Source organism: Vitis vinifera, chromosome 7, assembly GCF_030704535.1.
Source record: "Vitis vinifera cultivar Pinot Noir 40024 chromosome 7, ASM3070453v1".
Taxonomy (NCBI): Eukaryota; Viridiplantae; Streptophyta; class Magnoliopsida; order Vitales; family Vitaceae; genus Vitis; species Vitis vinifera.
In genome coordinates, this window is record NC_081811.1 from 5,531,527 (window position 1) to 5,556,235 (window position 24,709).

General features: G+C 34.7%; 3 protein-coding genes across 5 annotated transcripts in view; 1 reads left to right on the top strand and 2 right to left on the bottom strand.

Moving 5' to 3' along the window:
* LOC100245180 (uncharacterized) overlaps positions 1-3,947 on the bottom strand; it is a 95,201-nt gene extending 91,254 nt beyond the window's left edge. The window contains exon 1 of one of the 2 annotated variants that reach the window (XM_002281992.5): positions 3,327-3,945. In XM_002281992.5, the coding sequence (XP_002282028.2) occupies positions 3,327-3,482 (156 nt within the window). In that variant the 5' untranslated portion in view covers positions 3,483-3,945. Of the gene's footprint in view, positions 1-3,326 lie in introns of both variants that reach the window. The other variant, XM_059737954.1, reaches the window with a different exon arrangement.
* A 159-nt stretch (positions 3,948-4,106) lies between these two features.
* On the bottom strand, positions 4,107-15,243 carry LOC100267480 (cathepsin B-like protease 3). Its single transcript, XM_003632373.4, has 10 exons — positions 14,804-15,243; positions 6,724-6,777; positions 6,534-6,614; positions 6,254-6,410; positions 5,962-6,041; positions 5,752-5,877; positions 5,292-5,510; positions 4,917-5,030; positions 4,753-4,788; positions 4,107-4,668 (listed from the first exon to the last, which is right to left on the bottom strand). Exons 1-10 carry the CDS (start codon positions 14,873-14,875, stop codon positions 4,531-4,533), a joined length of 1,077 nt encoding a protein of 358 aa, XP_003632421.1. The 5' UTR covers positions 14,876-15,243; the 3' UTR covers positions 4,107-4,530.
* Positions 15,244-19,563: 4,320 nt separating this feature from the next.
* On the top strand, positions 19,564-23,047 carry LOC104879814 (uncharacterized). Of its 2 annotated transcripts, none has more exons than XM_010654051.3 (2): positions 19,564-19,834; positions 20,700-23,047. In XM_010654051.3, the coding sequence occupies exon 2, from the start codon at positions 20,788-20,790 to the stop codon at positions 22,606-22,608; it is 1,821 nt and encodes a 606-aa protein (XP_010652353.1). In that variant the 5' UTR covers positions 19,564-19,834; positions 20,700-20,787; the 3' UTR covers positions 22,609-23,047. The 2 variants fall into 2 exon arrangements, with proteins under 2 accessions (XP_010652353.1, XP_010652354.1); XM_010654052.3 differs by having other exon boundaries at positions 19,578-19,834; positions 20,648-23,047.
* The last annotated feature ends 1,662 nt before the right edge of the window (positions 23,048-24,709 follow it).

The window sequence follows — 24,709 nt, forward strand, 5'->3', positions numbered from 1 at the left end:
TGTCAGTAAGCTTTTTCTCATCAAAAAAAATATCTAAAATCAATTATAGAGTTAAAAAAAATGGAAAATTAAGATAACCATCCACTATAAAGTTAAGAATGATAACAATAGATAATCCAATTGAAATGCCGTTGAGACCTAGTTCAAGTGGTAAAGCGTTGGGGTTCCAGGTTCAAGTCCCAATAGGGACAAAAATTTACTTATCAAAAAAAAAATTGGGGGGAGGAAGAAAAAGAAGATCATCCAATTTAAGTGTCCATATCATCAAAAAAGAACAAGGCAACTATCTCAAAAATGTCCCACACTATTACAATTGGCACAACTGCACCACCTCCAAGATATACTAGCCAAGTCACAAAACCTTGAAACAGCCTCAAATTGCTCACACACACACACACACGTAGAGGGAGAGAGAGAGATAGATAGATAGATAGATAGAGAGAGAGAGAGAGAGAGAGAGAGAGAGAGAGAGAGAGAAAGGGTTTGTAGTGATCAAAATAGATGATGGAATTATACAACTTTAATAATTTTTAGCTGAAAAAATTCTTATGCCACCTTTCTTAGACTGACTAAACAAACCATGCTTTGCCAGTTTTTTTTTTTTGATAAGTAAGCACACAGAGAATAGACCATCATGCCAGTTGAGGAACTTAAGTCCATGTATCTTTTAGCCTTTCCCTTGTCCACCCCTTTAAGCAAAACTTAAATCAGTCTAAACTAATGAAGTAATTAATCTTCTCCCACAAGATAAAACCATCTTCCTACACGATAAAATTACAGCAGTTTATCTATCATCTTGTCCCAAGTGCATTGCTATCCCCATGATGGAGAGTGGAGTATAGAAGTACCGGTAAATACAATGGATAGCACTTACAATAAACAAGAAAAAGGCAAATTGGGTTTATTTGGGGTTTTCAGTTTATTGCTATTATTATCCTTCACAAACCTTTCTTGGTTTAATAAGAAAAACATTGTTAATCAAAACCAATAACTTTTTTGCAAGTAGCCACCACAGTGGTTCTGTAGCAAGTTACTATAGCAGCATGTAGCAAGTTGCTATAACATATATTGTTCATGCTACAGTGGCAAGTCCACGATAGTTTAGGAGTGAATTACAAGGTTTTTTTTTTTTTTTTGATGTTTTAGTTATGATTAGCATTTTTTTGGGATTGTGAACCAGCCCATTTGAAGCTTTACGGAACTTGCCATTCTTGAGAAATTTGAGTCATATTAATTACCTTACTTTTAGGCTTTCTCTTGTGCTCTCTATCAAGTCTATAACTAAGGTTCAATACCAAAAACAGAAAAAATTTAGAAATGAATTATACACACACCTATATCTTATATCTTATATATTTTGTTCTCTTGTTTTTCAAGTACTTCCCTCCTAAACAGTTTTTTAAATCTATTCTCCTAAATTTTACAAAGATCACCAACTTCTTTCCAACACAGCCCATAGACTTGAGTCTCAAGGTCTTAAAAGCCACCCTGCACATCCCAAGTAATCCCAAATCCAGTCATTACTTATTCTATCCTTAAATTGTCTGTAGACCATCTAGACGTAGTATCAACTATGTTGACCTAGCATCTTTTAGTTCCTATTTGAATTGGAGAGTTTTTTTTTTTCTCTCTCTATCTTGCAATTGTATTTTGCAAGTTCTTCTCTCCTTTGTAAGAAATAATTGTGCATACTATTCACATCAGCTTAAGGCTAGACTATGACACCATAATGGTGTGAGAATGACAGGAGTAGACCACAATTCTGAAAGACCTATAGCATAAAAATATCCTAAGACTTAGGTGCAAGAAGCAACCCAAGGTGTGCACATAAGTGAAGTGAGGCATAACTTAAGATGCATGTCAATTTTATCAAATTTTATCAAAAATTCAATCCAAGTAACAAAAAGATCAAGATTCCAAGCAGTTAAGAAAAACATCGAACAAAAAATTAATGCAATCATATAAAAAAAAAACAAGGCATGCATCTTGGCAAGTAAGGCACTATAGTTAGGGAGTCATTGCGCCTTGGACCTAGGCATGCTTTAAACATGCCTTTGACAACTGTAAATGCTTTAAATGCTACTTATCAACTACGGAGCAAACAATTAAAAAAGTTTATTTAGTTCAAAGACATAAATACACCATTGAAGGGTCGGGCAAGACCATGGGCCAGCCTAAGCCAGGTCAGTTAAGCCAAGTCCAATGGCGAGAGGGCTATCTGGAGAGTCAATCAGGCCCAAAAGGTGAAATCTGGGCCTAGCCCTGTAATGCACAAGTCAGGCCCATGACCAAGAAGGGCAGTTGTGACCCAATAGACAGGACCATTGGAAGCCCATAACGGCGGTCAGATAAAAGGTGTCACAATGGATTTTGGGAACCCTAAATCAAAGGCGCATTTGGTTCCAATCTCATTATAAATCGGCAAGCATGCCATGATAGGATGGCAACCTTTTTCTATCTAAGCTCTCCATTACTGCTATTTTTCCTCTCCTTCAATTCACAAACTAAACCATGGAGGAAGGCTTGCTGCCACCAGTTGCTTCTTATGCAGGTCTTTAAGTCTGGTTCAGTCCACCATGCAAGGCTGCTTGGCATTCAGATACTGTTGGAGTTGTACTTCAACTAGAATCTTCAGTTACCTACTATTGTCTATTCCACACATCAATCCAAAGTCCAAAATCACCAATGCCAATGCACAGATTTCTCAGTTTTCAATGTCTTTGGTGCATGTGTGGAAATATCATTGGCCATGTTTTTCAACAAAAAAAAAAAAAAGCACATGTTGTTTGTCTGTGTTTCAGAACCCCCTCTTTCTTCATTTCTTTTCACTTGGATCTAACCCTCTCCCACATTATTTAGAGAGGGGAAGTTCCCTAAAATAGTCCAATTGCACGCAAAAATAGACCAAAAATGCATCAGTGAAGAGAAATAACCTTAATTCAGGTTAAGTTCATGATCGCTAGTGATTTAATGGAGAAACAGACCTAAGTGCTTTCACCCAGAAACCCCAGTTGAAATTTTCTATCATTGACATTTTGGCCATAGATAACAAATACACCCCAAAAGATATCTGTTTCCAGTGATGATTGCTGATAAACAGTTGGCAACAGAAGTGAATGACAAAATGCCCAAAATGTATCGGCTAAGCTATTTGGCATCCGCATCGGAAATAAACATGGAATACAAACCAGAAAAGAAGAAACAAAAATAAATTAAAAGTAATAATACAACACATAAAGATACATATATCGGGGTTAGATGCGACCAATCTTCAAACAGTGGAGGAGCAGCAAGGAAAAAAGGAAAAAAAGGAAAAAAGCAGGAACCTGACGGTAATTAGGAGCTCCGTCGATCTGCGGAGACAAGCGTTTATTCTGACAGCCAGGAAAATGGTCGCTCTTGAGAATGGTCTTCCTTCCCAGCACAGATCCTCCTCGTAGCTTCATCACCTGCTCCGGCTCCCTTGGTATCGACATGGTCATTCACACACTACAACAACCCCACACCACCTCGATTATCTATTCCCTCTCTTCTGTATACCAATACTCTTCTTCTTCAAAGCTAATTATTTATCTATGGCTTCGCCCATACACATCACCGGCCCAGCACTAATGAAAAGCAGAGTCCAGCGCACACACAAAACACTTCCCTCATTTGCATGCATCTACCTAGTATCTACTAGTGTGATACAGCCCTTCCTTTTTCCCTTACTTTTGTTCTTCCAATTGGGGATTTTCGGTTGTTCTCTCTTTTTTTCTTTTTCTTTTTCTTTTTCGGTTTCAGGCAGAGCAACGTGCAAAGCGTGTGCTGTGGATGGATATTCTATTCCTCCCACTGGCAGCCCGATGCACAACCGCAGATGAGAAGCCGCCACCTATTAATCCCCGGGGTGAAGAAACTAGAAGTATAAGGATAAATTAGGCGCTGTGGACGGAAAAAAAACCTGTGGAGCTCCCTATTTCTGAATATTTCTTTCAATTGTCTGGAAAGTGGGAACTTAGGATATCCAATAGCATTATTCCCCCACATGGGAATTTGATTAAATCATTTGAAAAATGCTTTTCATGCCTTAAAAGACAATAATAATGTTTTAAAATTATCAGAAGTAAAGAAAACATTCTCATTTTCATCATTAAAGGTATTTTTATATTTACAGAATTATTGTACAGTCCCATACTTATGATGTTCCTCTTCCTCTCCAACAACCTTTTATTTATCATCGGCCGATACTCCATGGGGAGATGCCTGAACAGTAATCAAGATTCCTACTATCCAAAATTTTCATCAAAGGCGCACCCCGCCAGCCAGGCCAGGCCAGGCCAGCCAAGAATAAATATTGCTATAGATTTTCTCCCTTTTTTCCCCTTTTTTTCCATATAAAACACATAAGTTTCAAATTCATTCCATATTTATAATAATTCATGAATTTATGAGGGATTCTTTCCATCTTTTCATATACAAACAGCACAGCCCGATTAAGATATTAAAGTTTCAGCTTGTAACACTATCAGCATTTAGAATAATAACTCCTCAAATTGAGACATGGCGATCAGCATCCACACTTTCAAAGTCTCCAATCATCAAGTTTTTGGAAGAAGGCAAACCAGCAACCACGCCCTCTTCGATGCCACACTCATTTACTCCTCTTCGGATCATGAAGTAACCATCCTGCCATTCAAAATGATGTAGTGTTAAGAGTCGAGACAAACTTCTTGTGACAGTAATTCAAGGGGGAATTGTATAGAATCTTACATCGCCCCAGTTTCTGTTCCACTGGTTTGCAAGAATCTGCAACAAAGAATACATAATCAAGAAATTATCTTAGACAAAATCTACGGTTATAAAAGATGATAAATAGAACCAAAATAAAATCTATGGTTATAGAATATGATAAATAGGAACAGATAGAGAGATACCCAATAATCCTCCCCATCATCGGTGGTTCCCCAACCTATCAGCTTAACGGCATGACCTCCCATGACATCGCCTGTGGTGTATCTGTAAACTCCTGACTCATAATGAGCAAAATCCTGTGAACAAAACCCATCAAGTATAGGTTATGTTATAAACAAAATAATGAGCAACTTTACGTAAATTGTTACGAGAATATACTTAACCACATGTAATTTGCAGAAAACAGTATAAGCGAATGAAAATGTGGACCATAGATAAATGAGATGTTTAGGTGTGGACCATGGTCTTAGAGTGCCAAATTGGTCATGCGTCAGAAGATATGCTCATTAGCTGCATCAAATTCATAACAATAACGCAGAACAGGTGCTTTCTTTTACCTCATAAACAGTGAAGGCAACCTCAACAGGTCCATTCTTGTACACTTCTGCCATAATTTGGTAGGGATCAGAACTGATTCTATATGCACTTTGACCATAACGCTTTGCCTTTCTCCACAGTTGGTTTTCATCAGTGCACTTCCTCACACACTTTGGGGTGGGATATCCAGGTTCACAACCAGGGTGAGAACAGCCAGTAGCATCAAAGTATGGGTCACACTGCCAAGTAAACATCACTCAGCATTAGCATACCTGTGTGTATGAAGCTACTGGAATAAAAGCAAGTCTTAAATTGAAATATCAGAACATAACATAGGATGCACTTTTGAGAATAACCTTGAGGAAGAACACTAGAATTTTAGACCATATAACATAGAGTGCAAGAAGAATTATTTGCAATAAGAAAAAGGTGCCGGAATAACTAATGAATAATTGTAATAGGCTGAAAAAAGAAAATAACCTCCTCAGTGACAACACCATGGTGAATAAAATATCGCCATGCATAAAGAGGATAACCCCCATCACAACCACTTCCACACAAAAAGCCACAGCATGCTAAGAGATCATTTACAGAGAGAGAAATATTCTGCAATAAAACATATAGGGATCAATATGACTAGAATCGTAAGAAAAAGTGTCAAGTTTGTCATTCATAACAAATACAAGATACCATGCCAAAATGGATACAAAAACGATCTGACAGCGATTCAACAGCACCAAAAGCCCAACAAGAGCCACAATGACCCTGATTTAAAAAATAAAAATAAATAAATAAATAAACCCAAATTTCTGAGAATTCCTCATTCATTTATATAGGGACAACGCTAAATAAAATGCAAACCAAGTTACCTGATCTTTGATGTAGAATGGAACCAGCAAGTGATATGAAAAATAGAGGGCATCAGTACATCCAAAACAAAAAAAATCATCAAAATAGGAGGAAAAAGAATCAAGCAACCGACCAAGAATTTTCCCGATGGTGCTACATTGAGGCCAAGCTGTTCTTGCATCAAAATGTTTTGGAAGCTTTAAAGTTTTTGGATGAGTTATGACAGGAACACCCTCCAAATCCTTCTGAAGTGTTGGTTTGACTCCAAGAAGGTGCATAAATTGGCCAACCTGTGCAGCCAAAAAAAAAGGACTTAGCAACTAAAATGCTGGCCCTATAACTGAATATTTTACATTGCTCAATTAGGAAAAATGAAAGATCTAATATGAACAAGATCCTGCCAGTAGACTCACAGAGTAATTGGAGAAACGAGGATTCATGGCAGCTTTCCACCCAGCCTTGGGATTTGCATTTATCAGCTCAACCATCGACTCCTACATGGTGATAGTAATTAATGAGAGCTAATCTTGAAAGTTTGTTGTTCAAACTGAAGCAAACAATGATTATCTTTTTTTCTCTCTATCATGTAAGCAAGGAAAGTACCTGAAGAATCTTAGTGTTAAACTTGAGCTGAGAGACTGATTTCAGAGCAACAACCTGCAAAAATATGCCACCAAGGGAGTTTTAATTGTAATTCATAACAAAGAACACACCCAGAAAATATCAGTTTGATTTTGTAAATAAACATCTTATCATAGATCCATTTTGATCTTCAAATTATATGATAATGAAATAGCAACCCCAGTCACCATCTCTATATCTGGTTTAATTGTAAGCTTTACAATGTACACCACCATAAACCACCTTTCAGAAGCCCTCTCAACAACTAAGAGATCCATTCAATAAACTCTGGGAGCATTTGAGATAATGAACCTCCGGATATTGGGGGGCCCATTACTTCAATTGAGGCAATAGAAAATCATTTCATCTTTTTAGTTGAAACTTTAGCCAGTAAAAGCAAGATGTTCTTGTGGGTACCCAAGTTTAGTAAGTCAGATAACCATTGATGATCATTCTCATGGGTACAAACAGCAGCTAGAGCATCATACAACATTATCAAACAATCTTTAGGTATTTTCCATGGAACAATAACTAGTCTGACAAGCATCTCCCACAAATTTCGCTGAAGCCCTGAGGGTACCAATGAACTAAAGGTCATCAGAAGGCATTATTAGAAGATTGAGAAGACTTGTCAGTGAGCAGGGGTCATGATCAATACACTATTCTTGGAGAAAAATATCACCCCTACTCAGCTATCTGCATGGTGCTTAGCAGTTAAGGAATTTTAGCATAGAATAGTTTTGGGAACAATGGAACCATGTCAGAATCCTCATCGTCCACTAAGTTCAATACCACTCATATTGTGTTGAAGATAAATGTCTACATTACTTTATCAGAGGATAAAGGAGCCAATTGCAAGAAAGAAGAATTGCCATAAAGCCTGATCCAAAAAGGAAGCAAGGTTAAATAGATCTAGAACCAATTGCTAAGGAGTACACATGTCTTAGGAAGGTTTATGGGCATCAGTGACCAAAAGCCATAGGCAGCATGATGCAAAAGACAACAAAAATGTTCCTTGCATAAACTTGTGACAAATCGTATTTTAGAATGGGGGAGGGAATCGAAATTACACAGTTTCTGCAAGGCAAAATATCGCCATTTATTGTGTTTGAGGTTAATTCCTCTTTCCTTTAAGGCAATCTACCTTAAAGTTTATCTGAGAAAATGAGATCATCGCAGTGGTAATGTGGTGAACATGGATAAGTTAGTTTCTTTGCTTGGTTGCAGGATAGGGAAATTACCATCCAACTATTGGGTCTTCCACTTGGAGCTTTGTTTTGATCTGTTTTTGTCTGAGGTTCTGTTCAGGAGTGTTTCAGGAAAGGGGTGTCGCCTCTTTGAAAAGTCTTAACCCCTTTATAGCATATGTAGGAGTTAAGACTTGATTTATGCCTGTTGTATTAGCTTTACTTGCTCCTTATATACTTTCTTTGGACCACATTGCTCCTTTTTATACCTACATCTTAAGTGGTGGAAACTCTCTCTCTCTCTCTCTCACACACACACACACATATACTTTCTTTGGGCCATGTTGCTCCTGTTTCTACCTACACCCCAAGTTATAGAAACAATCTCTCCCTTCTCCTCTGTATCAATTTCTTCATTCTTTTTTTCTGGGATTAATTCTTTTTCTTTTTCTTTTTCCCTTCGCAGGGTGGGGGGAGGACATGGTGGGAGGAATAGTAAGTATGGGAATAAATGATCACCACAAAACTAATTTGTGACATTTTTTAAATAAAAATTGAGCAGACAATTTGGAATGATTTGCCGTACTCTCTCTCTGGGACAATTTCTTTCTTTTCCTTTTTTTGCATAATTTCCTCTCTCTCTCTCTCTCTCTCTCTCTCTCTCTCTCTTTCTCTCTCTCCTTTCTTTTTTCTTTTGCACAGTGGGCAGTGGGCAGTGTACATGGTGGGAAGGAGGGAAAGCTTGGGAAGAAATGGTCACCACCAAATTCACTTGCAACATTTTTTTAATAAAATTTGACTCATCATCCATTAGCAAACAAGTTGGAATGAATTGTTGTACAAAAATTGAGACTCAAGGAGCAACATTTGTTTGTTATTATTGCAAAACCCTGCCATACACTCTAAATGGGAGGAAGAGAAGAGTTTAGGAAGAAATGGTCACTAAGACTAATTTGGAACAATTTCTGTTAAATAAAATTTGACTTGTCATCCATTAGAAGACAGATTGAATTTATTTTCCTTGCACAGGTTGAGACTCAAAGCAACACTTGTTTGTTATTATTGCAAAATTTGGTCATACACTAAAAGATTTGGTTTAGACGTCCAAAAATTATTTAACAAAAAGTCAAATGGATCAAACATTCATATTATTAAGTCAGAAAAAGTTCAGATGAACAAGTTGGACAATATGATGTAACTTCAAAAAAATAACACTAAATTTGAATCAACAACAACAATACATAGCTCTTCAATTTACGGATTTGAGCCTTGATACTAATGAAGGGGGAAAGGGGAAAGGGGAAAAAAAGACATATATAGGTGCACATGAAATCAAACACAAAAATTTAGCAAAAGAAAATGGTGCGAAATGCAAGAAGTGCAGATAAACTTTAACAAGCATTTTATAATAGTTTATGTTTAGATGTCCTATGGGTAATTCTTTTTTTCTATTAAAACCTACAATTCACTAAAAATGAATAAAAGGCACAAGAAGGATTAACTATCCGTCAAGAAGAACGTACAGAATCAATAAGAAGGAAAGCAAAACATTATCCAACTTACTTTGTGGCCAATCAACACTAATCGCATCAACATCAAAAAGTAGCTAACTCATGTGTGCCTTTGAGTAGATAAATCTTACAAAAAATTAGCTTAATTTTATTATAATCAATTCATCTTCTTTTAAATTCTAATTTTATTATAATTTGCTGCAGAACTTTCCGAGAGAGACAAATACCCAGATGCTATAATTTTATTCCACGGATTATCAAATACATCAAGTAGCTCAAGTAGACGGGAAAGTTTGACTCTGCATTAGATATATGTGTGTGTATATGTAACTCATTGAAAAGGAGTCTATGAAGCTACATGATCTTTTCTTTCCTTAGTTTCATGGATCTGGTGCAATGGCCACCTTTCCTAACACTAATGCACATGGGTCCAAGCTCTGGCTTGGGATCTGTATCCTCTGTGTGTGCATTGCTGCCAACATATTCCTGATGTCACTAGCTTACCAGTGAATGTCTGCATACAAAGTAGAATAACCTTGGTTACAGCCACCAAAAGTACATGAGCAAGATGGACTAGGCTTATACCTCGTCACTGAGCCGAGCACAGACCAAGCTGAGCCAAACTAGCCTAAGCCCCATTCACAATCACAAATTGCACTTGGCCCATTATACATGGTTTAGGATGGGCTAAATTTAGCCTGTTTGAATTAGAAAACTGAAGATTAAATCTTTAAAATGTAAAGGAAGGCACTTGAAATCAAGATCAATGGAATGACAAACCAATGCCATTGAACTAGCAATTCTTCTATGCTATTCGAATGCAACATGTGTGTAAAAAATGAGTGACTAACTCAAATATACAAGTAACGGATTGAGCAAAAGATATCTGTGAAGGAAACTGCTGCTAGACTTCAACTACTTATTCTTGATAGAACAGCATAACAGACCAAAGTTCTCAGTGCGTAAAGTGGAGAAGGTAGTAGCAACCGTTTATCATTTGAGATTTGGGTTGATCACCTTCTGTTAAACAGCCAAGATAAAACAGTTCTACAATATTGAATGTGAATCAACTCAGAGTTGAGAAAGCTTCACCAGAGAGATATTTCACCAGGAAAACACTGTTTGTCATTCAAGACAATACCTAGTGTGGTTTATATGAGTTAGATGGTGTTTGTTTTTTTACTTAATTCTAAATAGAACCTTAATACTTAATAGTGTTAAATATTAGGTTGTTTGTTTTTGTAGTATTTTATTTCTATTAAGTATTAAAAAGTAAAAAAAAACCAATATGTTATTTTTTCTATTTAGAAAAAGCTACATATTTTGGCTTTTTCTATTTAGTAAAAAGTTTATAATAAGTCATGAAAAAGTAGAAAAACAAACAACCTAAATTCTAAAACTAAATTGCTTTCAGCAAAAAGCCAAAAAAACAAACACCACCTTAGACATATTAAAGTAAGAAAATACATTTTTTATCAGAAGTAAGAAAAGACATTTAATTTTGACTAATGTGTTTTATGCACCCACAACTAACAAAAATATGATATATGTGGTTGTGTCTATCAAAAAGAAAAAGATAAAACCTTCTAAAGATGAAATTTTACCTACTGGAAGAGGTGGAAAATTTTATGCAAAATGTCTTTAAGTTGACAACATGCATAAAAATTACTTAATATGATAATGATGTAGCCACATGGTTCTATATAAGTAAAAAAACTGTACTAGAATCACAATAAAGGGTGCAGCTGAACCCCAAGAGAAAGCAAGAGGAAAAAAAATCTATAGAATGGAAATGGTTTTTAAATGAAGATTTTGCTAGGTTCTCTTTGGTACAACTAGTAGAAGAACCTTAAAAAGAAAAATACAGGAATCAGAACTAAGCCAAGATAATATGAGTAAACTTATTCTTGCACCATAAATCTTAGCATTTGCAAAGGAACTAAACCCACTATTTCTTCTCTATAAACTGGAATCCTAAGTTTCTTTGGTTGAGAACCCCACTACCCGATCTTTTATTTGTTTCTTATAAGTACAAATAACTATAAACTCTTTTTTGGGCACATAGAGTTGCCAAACTTAATGGCAGTCCCTATCCCAAGAAATTTCTTCTGCTTGGATATAAGCTAAAAGGGATACCCACTCCTCAATTTTCCCAACCTTTTTTTGGCACATACAGTTGCCAAAGTTAATGGCAGTCCCTATCTCAAGAAATTTCTTCTGTTTAGATATAAGCTGAAAGGGATACCCACTCCTCCATCTCCCAATCATGGAACTCTATAATTAATTCCAACCATCAATGCTGACATGCATCCTCCTGGAATAATAGTCCACCACTCAAACCTCCTTATTCTCCACCAACACAAACAAACCAAAGAATATCTACTTAAGATTTCTTTCTCCACACCAAGCATCATGTAGTCACCACCCATTACCTACTCCGAACCCACAATGAGCACTAAACTGATCATGCCCTCTCCCCTAATACCCTTCCTCAACATCACTTTAATTCACTCTTTCACGTTATAACAAATAAATAGTTTAGACAAACATTATATTTTACAGTACAATTAATGGTACATGAATAGTCAAACTGTAGCCAATAACTTTGGGTTCTCATATAAAATAAATTAGGTCAACAATGGCTGGCTTGTTCTGAAAGTGTAAAATAGTAGCAGTTTATAGCCATGAACTCAACAGGGTCACCGCCACACCTTCTCCATGCACAGGTCCAAGACTAATATGAACTTATGCACAACTTAGATTTCAGAAATATAACCATAGAATAGTGAAGCAATTTATAGAAGAACTGTGAAGAAAAGTTTTAGAAGAGCAAAGAAAACAAGAGAACAATAATTTTTGTCAAGATAATTAGAATGTTGGAGAAGAGCAGCTTTATAGGTGAATCTAAATGAGCTACTATCGACTTATTTCTCTGCATGCATCTAAGTCTACATCATACTTCTCTAAAACACTGTTATGTCAACACATTAGTGCCGTATCAAACCCACACCCTGTCTCCATGTTGTGGAAGATAGATGCAACAGTAGAGCTAGTAAGCATTAGGCCCATCCAAAAGGACATTAGCAAATAGCAAATGGAGGAAAGGATTTTTCAATACACTCAATGAACTGTCTGATCACAAAAATACACTCGAAGAAATGAATGAATGAAATAATAGTTTGTACAACGGAAAGTGCTCGAATGCAGATTTTGGTAAAGATCTGAGAAGTCAAAATCATGAAGCAGTCATGCATTGGAATTAGGTGGAAATATAAAAACTCACTAGCTAAAGCAAACTGGTGTCAATGGATGAAGAATGGGTGAAAACCTGCATTAGCCATCTAGATAATGCTTTGAGCAGGTATAACCATGAGAACCATACAGGTACTCTGATAATAAGGTTCTTATTTCTTTAATCAATAGTAGATAAAAGGCTGATAATAATTTTCTTATTTGTTTGATCAATAGTAGATAAAAGCTCCATATCATATTAGCAACTTCTCTTAAGAGATATGGTAGGAGGTGAGACAAAATTTGTGAAATACCTTGAACATATGACAACAGATTTCATGACAAAAGCGTAGGTTAAATTGGAAAGCATGTAGAACTAGTGGAACACAAGTAGGACAAAAAGTCATTTCAGAGAGAAGTATCAGCTTATGAGGTTGGGATTGACTGGCATGGGGTGGAATCTAGTCCAGCTGTTAAAGGAAAAATAAATGAATAAAGATTTGATTTGAATCACAATCAAGTGGGAGAGGTATTAGACTATTTCAATCATGGTTTGATCCAAATATACCAGGTGCAGACCATTTTGTTTCCTCACATGAACAGGACAGTTGAGAATCCAGGAATGTAACTCTTCCATAATGAAGGAGAACAGTTAACCAGTATAGTAACAGTGAAAAATGGATAAGGCAGGATACATACACACATATATACATATATAGATGCTGCTTGCACAGAAAAGGATACTTTCTTATCTTCTGTTCTCAAAGAAAAAATGATCGTCAATTTATCAGAAAATTAGATGGCAACTACAGAACTAAGCAACAACAGTTATAATTTGCTGAGTGTAAGGAAAAAAAAAATAAATTAAAACTATTAAACAACTATTTTCCTAGAAGTTTAAGTTTGTAGGATTTGGTTCCACAATTTATATTGTGGGCTCTAACACCCTCCCTCAAGGGTAGCCTCTTTTTGGGCTTACATATGGGCTTAATAAATTGGGTAAATAAAGTAGCCTCTTTTGGGTTTAACAAATTGAGGAAATAAATATATGGTGAGTTGACCACATGACCTCCTTCCAAACACTCCGAGACCATGTTAGACAACTAATTTTCCTAAAATCTATAGATTGTAGGATTTGCACCCACAATATATATCACACACTCTAACAAAAACATTGTTGGAATTGGAGGTTCCTCTGACATTAAAATATATGTATATATATATATATATATATATATATATATGAAACAGAAATTGGGGTAGCATTGAAAAGCAAAAAATCGGGTGGAACAGTGAGTGGGGAGTCTCTATGCATAAAAGACTGGTTTTTTCAGTTGGAATTCTAACTTTTACTCAAAGCACCTCCAATAATTTCTTTAAGCACAGTATCCCTCATTTTCTAGCTATCCTTCTCACCAGGTCAATGTCATATCTTTTAAAACAACCACAAACTTCTCTACCATCACTATGCTTGGTTCTGGAAAAGAAAACAAATATGTTAAAAAAAATAAATGTTTTCATATTTGATTTCACTATGAAAATTTTATAAAAAAAAAAAAACAAATATAATTAAAATCAAATAGAAACTTATTGATTTTCAAGTTATTAAATCTTTAAATATAACAGTTTAAAATGAATGAAATGCGTTGAAATGTATACAAAAATAGTTTTTTTTTTTACTTTAAATCTATTTTAAAATTCTCTACGCTTTTTCTTTCCTTCTTCTCATCCAACTTTTCATCTCTATTTTTTCTCCCTCTCACTATCCCTCAAACACAAAATACAAAACCATCATATTCATATATCCCGTTCACAACAAAAATCAATCCGTCCCATTTCACTGCCCCGCATCCAGTATAATCCTGCCGAAAACATTAGCGATTCTCACGCCATCGCCTACCAGTTAAGGTGGCTCCAATGGAATCATCAAACATGGGCTTAGAATCACGCATACTAAGCATGATCATCATTACAATACTTAAAAATTATAAACATACGGTCTACGAAATCCCACAATTCATGAATCCCAAAGGCTAAACACTCAATAAGCATTGGATCGCGTCCGACAGAAGCGAGGGGAGTGAAAGGAGCTAGAAAACAAAACAACAAATAAAAAAGGGGAAAACAAAGCACCTCCGGGTGAAACGTGGAGATGGCCCCCAAAAGTAGAAGAATCGTCGCCAAGCACAGCTGATTCATCGCCATGTCTTCCCCTCCCTCAGATCGCTGACAACTGATCGCCTCCGAACTTGCCGTGCCAGAGCCCAATTCTGGAGGAGGATAACCCGGGAGTCAAATGTCCATAACATGCTATCATATCCATCCACGTGTACAGAAATATTCTCTCCTTTGTCCTTCTGACGTCAAGGGTCAAAATCAACGGTGTTAGGCCTCCGTGACGCCAGCTACTCTATCGGGCGTCTGGATCCTCTCCATTTGAACCATTCCCTTCCCCCAAATTCTCTGCTTCCATTTATAAATTTCTTTTAACAATAAAGATAATTATGTCAATAAATCAGTCTCTCTGGTTTCGATTAGATTTTATCGTCGGGACGAAAAGTGTTTTCGTTTTTTTTTTTTATATTTGTCTTGTGGGTTAATTTAAAATTCAATAATGAGGATAATTACGTCCGTACATAAATTAATAATTATGAATTAAGGTAAGTGAAATTAACTCTATAAAATATTGATTTTTATGGGTATATCGTAACTCAATTTTATTAATATATTGGGCTATATTGAGGAATATGATAAATATTTTAATATGAAATATTGATGAGATAAAATTAATTAAAACTAAAAATATATAGAAAAATTTTCAAAAAAATGATAAAAAAGAAATAATACAAGTTATTTTATAGAATAAATTGATAAAATTAATGATATTAATAAGCTTAGAAGAATATTAATATGGAAATATAAATTTTATTTCATTGAAAATATATTGTATTTCAATATTTAAAAATTAAAATATATTATATTTATTCTTTGAAATAAACAAGGACCACCACAAGCGGATCAACACTAGACTTACGCTTCTTTTGCCCGCAAACACCGTTATTTTGGTTCACCAAACTATTCACAGGAAATTCAATTCAACTAAATTAGTAATTAAATAATATTTCAATTAGTAATACTACTTGATTCTTAAACAGAATATGGTTTTGATACCATTCACACTCAGGATATACAACAGTTATGCACACAACAAATTCTGTCTAAGGACTCCAAGCATAAAAACAAAAATATACCTTAATTACAAAAAGTTGTTGATTACAATCAGACTTGTTGACAACAGAGCGATGATTACAAAGGAATAGATTTTTTAAAGGAGAGAGGTTATAAAAACTAAGTGAAATTTAGAGAACACTCTTTGCTAGCACTACTTGCTCTCTTGGGTTCTTGAGCTCTCCAGTTCTCAAGTTTTGCCTTGAGATGAAGGTTGTCTTTCAATTTATAGAGAAAATTTCGAAATTGAGTCTTGATGAAATCCACATGCTTGAATAATTACCAATGTTTTAAAAACCGGACCGGACCGGCCGGTCGGACCGGTCCAACCGCCGACCGGTCAACTTTCCGATTCGGTCCGTCTCAATGAACCGTTTTATGGTTGAACCGGCATTGAACCGGTCGAACCGCTGAACCGGACAAACCGTCCGATTTTTCACAAACCGGTCAAGCCTATTTTCTACAAAAATTTGTTTAATATTAAAGAGCCCATTATCCATTGAGCCCATTCCACACCCATAACTATTGAAACTCAAATTAATTATAAGCACAAAGTTGGTTTAAACAACTGGGCCCAAACAAATAAAACCTCAGCTTCTTAACATGTCCCTTGGGCCATGCCTTTCAAGCCCAATTTGTTGGCTTGTTTAGCTTGGCTTGCATGTTGCAACTTGCAAGGTATTTATAGAGCACTTGAAGCACATGGAATTCATGTGCTTCCGATGTGGGACTGGGAATAGGACTGCCTCTTTGAGGGCTGTCCATGAGGGCTGGACGCATGAACCACGGGCTGTCCATGAGGGCTGGACGCATGAATGTTTTTATTTCAAATTTTTATTTCATATCATTGCAATGTTGTTAAAAATATATATATATATATAATAAGACTTAACATTAATGTTTTTATTTCAAATTTTTATCATATAAAATCTTTAAAGAAATATAAATATTTAAATTCCTGTTTATTTTTATAACAATTATAAAAAATAATATAAATAATTAATAGAATAATTTTAAAACAATAAAATATAAAGACAAAAAGATAAAATTAAATATATAATTTTTTTCATCTTAAATATATCTTCATTCTTAAATATTACATCTTTCTATTTAATAAAATTTAAAATATTAAACTTTATCATTTAATTTAATATATCAAATATAAAAATCAAATATTATTAAAATTTATAATTTTATATATTTTTTATTCTTATAATTATTTTTAATTTTATATAATATATAAATTATATATTTATTACATCACCGGTTCAATAGCGGTTCGACCGCCGGTCCGACCGGTGAACCGTGAACCGGTAATTTTTCCGGTTCGATCACCGGTCCGGTTCTGAAAACATTGATAATTACTGAAGACAGTTGGTTTCCTTTTCTCCATCTTTAGACGAAAATATTAAGTTTTTGCAGGCGGTTGAAGGTGAGAAGGCCATGTATAATTATCAATTTAATATACAATTTTTACTATTTATACACTATTTGATACTATTTAAATACTATTTGTCACTATTTACTACTATTTGAATAGTTTTTTTGTTATGTTTTATATGCATTATTCTTCATAAATTTTTTTTATTGAATAAATACAGAGAGACAATTTTACAAATATACGGTTGTACAAAAAATTCTTAAAATCTTTTATCTAGATTAACCCATAGACCCTTCTATGGTTATATATTCTTAAAAAATTCTTAAAGGGTTAACACAGGGTTTACATATGAATCATCTAATAAAGTTGTATCTTCAGTTTCTTCATTTTTTTTATGATTGTCAAACTGTTTGAGGGTTTGAATAAGTCATTGACGATATTGTTCTAAATCAATAGCAGTTGCTAATGAAGCTTGACATTTGTTTTTCAAAGTTAGAAATTCTGCCTGAGTTAATCCTTGAGAAGAGCTTGTTGGATCTTTAAAATTTGATGATCCTGACCTTGAAATTATTTGCAAAATCTTTTGTTGACATGATTGAATTTGTCCCACCATTTGATGTTGAATTCTCTAAAAATAGATAATGGAAAAGGAAGAGGTTGCTATTGATTTTCACATGGAATGTTATCAAGAAACAAGATCAACCTCTTCCTTTTCCATTATTTCTCTCCAAAGAATTCAATATCAAATGGTGGGACAAATTCAATCATGAGTTCGTATGTTAACAAAATATTTTGTAAATAATTTTAAGGCCAAAATTATCAAATTTAAAAGATTCAACAAGCTTTTCTCAAGGATTGACTCAAGCAGGATTTCTAATTTTGAAAAGCAAATGTCAAGCTTCATTAGCAACTGTTATTGATTTAGAACAATATCATCAATAACTTATTCAAACCCTCAAACAGTTTGACGATCATCAAGAAAATGAAGATACAATTTTATCAGATGAGTCATATGTAAACCCTGAGTTAATCATTTACGGAGGACCTATGAGTCAATTTAGATAAAAGATTTTAAGAATCTTTAATACAATTATATATTTGTAAAATTGTCTCCTAAGATTTATCCAGTAAAAAAAAAAATTGTGAAGAAGAATGTAAAGAAGAATGCATATAAAACGCAAAAGAAAAAAAAACTATTTGAATGATAGTGAATAGTGACAAATAGTATCTAAATAGTGTATAAATAGTAAAAGTTGTATATTAAATTGACAACTTTGATTTCAAAACAAACGTGCGAGATAAGTGGCCTTCTCACCTTCAGCCGCCCTAAAAAAACTTAATATTTTTGTCCAAAGACGGAGAAAAGGAGGCCAATTGTCTTTTGCAATTATTCAAGCATGCGGATTTCATCACGACTCAAGTCCGAATTTTCTCTATAAATTGAGAGGTAACCTATTTTGTTGAAAGATATTGGTAATGTTTTTCTAAAATAAAATTTTATTACAAGTAATAACAAATCTATATTTACAATAAATTAATTAGTGCATTGAATTATATTTTATAATAAAATTAAGAGTCATGATTAATAATTTCTAATGTTTATCAAATTTTTAAGATTTTTCTAATTTGTTGGATTGCTAATTTCGAAAATTTTAATTTTTATCCAAAAAATTTATATTAAAAATTCTAATAATATTTATCAAATTTTTTAGAAAAAAATATTTTAATTTCATTTAATATATTTATATTTCTTTATTTTAAAAATTAAAAAATAAATTTATTAAAATATATTTTATTATATTTTAAATAAAAAAATTAAATCATTTACAAGATTTATATAAAATATTTTATTTGAGATTTAATTTCTAAAATTTTATTAATAATTTGTGGCGATATTTTTTGGTATTATTATTAATTTATTTAAATAATTAAAATTATTAAAAATTATATTAATAATTTATCTTATCAAATTAATTTTAATTTAAAATTATATTTTATGAAATATCATAACTCCATTAGATATTTTAGTAATTTTTTAATAAATTTATATTTTTAATATTTTAAAATAAAAACATTCAAAATTAAAAGGGTAAATATATAAAAATTAAAACATAAACTGATTTTAATTTTTTAAAATAGAATTAATGTGATAAATAGGAAAAATAATTAAAAATAAAAATATAAAATAAAATAAAAGGTAATACAAATTTAAAATAAAAGATAAATTATAAAAAAATAATTAAAATAAATTACAAATTTGCGAACTGTTGGTTATGAACACAGGATAGCACTTGATTTTACAGCTTACAGTGCTGCCAGTATCCCCTAATGCGAGTGGGGTAACCTCACAGTGCGATTATGAGAAAGAGATTTCATTCCTCCAATGGAATTATGGAAGTGCCGGTAACGTGTACAGTCCGGTAGTTACCATGTTAATTATGAATTTGATTAATTGAGAGGGGAGATGTCGTTTCTCACAAAGGAGAAAAAGGAAGGAGGGATGGAATAGGCGGAAGAGGTAAAGGTGAATAATCCGCGGCTCGCCATTCTCCAAGGTAAGGCGTTGCTTCTGGAATTAGATGTCTCAATCATGTCGGCTTGTGTTTTCTATGATGCTTTCTGGTTAATGCGGTGGTGTTTCGTTCTTTGATCTGTTTGATTTTTGCTCGATCTTCTTGAAATAGGGATTAGAACTTCTTGTTTCAGTTTCCGCTTACTTTACTCTAGTGTTCTCTAAATTCTCTTGTGGAAATTAGTACGGATTATTTTTCTAATTTTGTTCCCAAATGTTTCTGAGTGCTTCTTCACTGAATGCATGTTTCTGTGGCTAGTTTAGTTTGCTATAATGTTCTGACAGTTTTCTTGATTGGCTTTATCGCTGAATTTAAATTTAACCATCTTCTACTTTAGAATCGATAAAAGGTTTCCGATTATCATCTTAAATGAAATGATTGGACTTAATCAACATTGTTCTTTGAGATGTGATGGTATGGGGAAAGAAACACATAAATCATTCTATCTTGCTATGTATTAGTGTTTTTGTAGTGTGTGTGCTTGGGATGAATGAGGATGTAGGCTTAATGTAGATGGAATAGGGGTGTGGGCTTAACTCAGATCCATCTACGATGGTCATCTTCATATTCATATATGCTGCTATCAATTTCAGTTTCCTTCGTCGGGTGTCAGAAATTTAGCCCTGGTTCAATGTTCAAAATTGGCCAAGGCCATTCATTTGTTGGTTACTAGCATTATATCATGAAATATGCACATCTATCGGGAGCTTGCTGTTATTGGATTGCACAGATCAAAATATTCTGATAGATTATTGAGTTTATTACTCTTGCTTGTTTCTGCTTATTAACTATCAGAAATTGGTTGCTATAAGTTGCAACGATGGCTAAGGATTTGTTCACACTCCAGGCATCCTTCTGCTGGGAATCAACATTTTCATTCTGATGATTTGACTTTGTGGAACTGGATCATTGCCTTCATTGTCCTTTCTTTTTCTATGGGCATTCAAAAGATTGGCCGTCATGTATCAGGGGTCAGTAGTAATCGTAGACGAGTTTCTTCTTCCTCCAACGTTGACAACATGGTATTGGAGGAGAACCAAGCCTCAGGGACAAGCTTCGAGGATGACTCTGATGATTGTGAATTTGCCGAAGTGAGGTGTGAGCTTGGCATGGTAGAAGGTCAGCTTTGCAACATTCCATTTGAGCTTTACGATCTACCAGATTTAAGAGAAATATTATCTCTGGACACATGGAATTCATGTTTAACAGAAGATGAAAGGTTCTATCTCTCATCCTACCTTCCAGACATGGACCAACAGACTTTTTGGTTGACTATGAAGGAACTCCTTGGTGGTAGTGATATATTTTTTGGCAGTCCCTTGGATATATTTTTCAACAGATTGAAAGGTGGATTCTATCCTCCAAAAGTGGCTTGGTTTAGAGAAGGTTTACAGTTCTTGCAAAGGATAAAGTACTATCATTCATTGAGATTTTACCATGACAGCATGACACAAATGTTCATAAACATGAGGAAGATATGGGCTCACTGTGAAATGAGCACTGGTGTTGAGGAAAGGATTTATTTGTGGACAAGGAAAAAGCGTAAAGTAACTGATTTGCTTGATCTTAATACATATCCTGAGGATGGGTTTTTATTAGGTAAAGAGGTGAATCCAGAACCAGCCACACATCAATTGTCAAGGCAAGCAAAGTCTGTGAAAAGCAGAAGGGAAAATAAGCTTTTGCTCCCTCTGGTTGCTAACGGGAAGAAGTCTGTTGCTCCAAAATCTGGAGGAAAAGGGTTTCTGAAAATGAAGGCTTCTGTCAACGGTTCATCTGAAAAACACAATGGGACTCTGGAACAGTCTTATTCTGCACCCAGAGGGGTATTGAAAATGGTACATAGAGTTCCTTCCATGCAACCAAAACATTCAAGAGTGGTGTCAACACAACAGCAATCAACCTTGTTGGTCAAGGACTTGCCAGTGTATACTCACCAGTGGGATGCAGGTGGCTTTTGTGAGACACCCTTTTTGTGGCAGAAGGTTGGTTGTGGCGAAGTCCATAGAACTTCCAAGCAACCTTGGTGTATTCAAAGTCAGCAGGAATCTGAGCATCTTAGAATTACTACTGGATCAAGTAGACATCCAGAAAGCATTGTCAGAAAGGTAAAGAGGGAAAGGAATCCCTCACTGGATGATACTGTTGATTTAGGAGAACACAAACTGTGTGGGGGCGATGCTGGCATCTGGAAGGGAGATAAAATAGGTCCCAAAGGGGAACATGAACCATCAATGGATTCCAAGGAAACAAGATGTGCTTATAGTAGTGAAAACTTGAGGCAGAGTTTGGGAATGGAAGATACAGAACTTCCAATGAGATCCTTGGCGTGCCACCCATTTGGTGTCCAGTGCTATGAGCAGAACTGGCACATTGAACCCATGCAAAAAGGCACCATTATGCAACCAGGAATTCCTGCAGTCATGTCAGGGATTCCAGACATTGGCAATGAGGAGCAGGAAAAATTTATGGTGTCTTCAAATCAAATGAAGAACCAAGTTGATGTAGGTGTTGGAGGATCGGAGAAGCTATACAAGCAGCCAAGTGCTCTCAAGGGTTTTCAAAATGACCTTGTGCTTCCCTTAACGTACAAGCGAAGGAAGACTCGTGCAAAGCTTAACTCAACAGACTCTGTCAAGCCACTAACAGTAGGAGCTGATTTGAAGTCTGCAACTCCAAAGGAAGCAAATCGTGCAAAAGCAGTGAAGATTATGTTCAAGGGCTGGAAAGAACAGTCTCTGGACAAGAAATCTTGAATAGCTGATATGCCCTTCTCTATCCGCAGGACTAAAAATATGTACAGGCACAAATATTGGTGTCAAACATTAGGGTATAATCTCGACAGTTTTGAAGCTTGTCTGTGACGGGCTTTGTTTATTAAATTTTTCAAAGGAGATCCTGAAAGATGTACTCACTTCAGTTCCAACACTGATAAGTTTATGCCCATCTTGATCTGTTCCTCCTATACCTACTATTGGGATGTTTCATTTTTGGTGAAATTCTTCTCTTTCTCCTCAGAGTATGCTGTTAAATTGTGAATAGAAAGATGTTCAACTTGGAGATGACCAAGTTGTTGGAAACATATTCTAGTATGTGTCTAATTTTTCTCTTATATTCATTTGTTTCACTCCTGTTGGGGCTTTGATGTAAAATGTCTCATTATCTATGGAATGGAGAAAATCTCATTTTTCACTAGTTTTGATACCTTCATACAACATGCATCTGAAGAACCATTGAAGATGATGGCCTGTTATTTAAATTTGATCCTCTTGTTTGGCCAAAATGTTTCCTATCACCAAATTTGATCCTCACCCTGTTAGTGTCATCAAGTTTTCATGGGAGGAATATGGAAATGGAATTATTCATAAACTTTGGGGTGTACCTTCTGAAACGATATCAAAATGACTTGATATTTGTCCTTTAGATGCTCAACCCACAAGAGATTAAAGGACACCGCAGTTACGTTACCTGACAACTTGAATGTTTTTCTTTGTTCTTGTATTGTCCCCTTTGGTGATTCCTTGGATTGTCCTAGTTTAATCCTGGTAAGGGGTGGTCCAAACTAGGCTGCCCTTCTCTATTGGTCAAAACTCGCCAATAAGGGTACTAGAATTCACATTGCCTTCATCTAATAGGTTAACCTTTTTATAAGCTTTTTCAGTGATATAATGTAGAAAACCTTTAAAGAGATAAAAAAAACCATGGGTGAATCACAATTACAAAATTTGTTGGAAAGAAAATATTGAATACAAGGACTTACTTTACCCAAGACCTCCAATCTTCTCTCTGATTGTTTGTATAGATAAAAAACAAGTGTAGAAATGATAAAAAGGGTTTTACCGTACAGAAAAGGAACGAGTGTAGGGATAACATAAAATCAATCAACACATTTTGTTGGGAAATTTCTCACTCAAATATGATATTTAACTTGAATATTATTTTTTTTTTCAAATAAACAAACACTCCCTAATATAGAAAAGATTTGAAGTTCTAAGAGGAATAATTAAATTATTATTTTTATATTAATCCCAAATCTAAAGATGAGTCCCTAACCATATAGATCAGATAAAAAAAAAATGAAATTTTATATAGTATGATTGATCCAACCAATATTCCTAAGACTAAAATATTCTACTAATTATTGATTCCTTTAATGTGATGAATCAACACTTTAGTTAGTTTAAAATAAAAAGTTCTTACGCTCCTTAATTTCACAACCTACTCAAATGATCACTTGAGCTTTTATATGTAGCAACAAGCTTCTAGAATCACCTGGAGTCATCTACACATCTTTACTTACTAGTGGAGCAACATGGAAAATTTTAGAGAAGTTTGGAGACTTCCACACATGGATGGGAGAAAGTGGAGAATTGTGAAATATTCTAGAAAGTACTTCATGAGAGCTCTTGTATATACCTTATACATAACTTTTGAGAATTTTAGAGATATAAGGAACCTTTGAGGGTTTTAGATAGTTCCTAGGATGCCTATAAATAGAGGATGACCTCATTTGACTAAGACATCGAACACTTGAAAACATTTTACACCTTATAAAGCATTCTAGTGCAATAGACATTCCTTTATTCCAAACTCTCTAAGTGTTGTTTCCTTTCTTCATCTCAAGATTCTAGGTTGCATTGGGTTGCTTAACATAGTTAACTAAGTATGTGGGAAAGACTGACTTAGTAACGTTAAGTGGCTTAAGTTGTCAAAGTATCATACATGAGCTTAAAAAATACCTACGTTTGTAACAGGTGTTATCAAAGCCTGGTTATGAGGCAAACATATTAAAAAGTAAAGGAAACATGTTGAGGATATGACTAGTGAGCAAATAGGTGGGAGGGAGACCGGACGTAC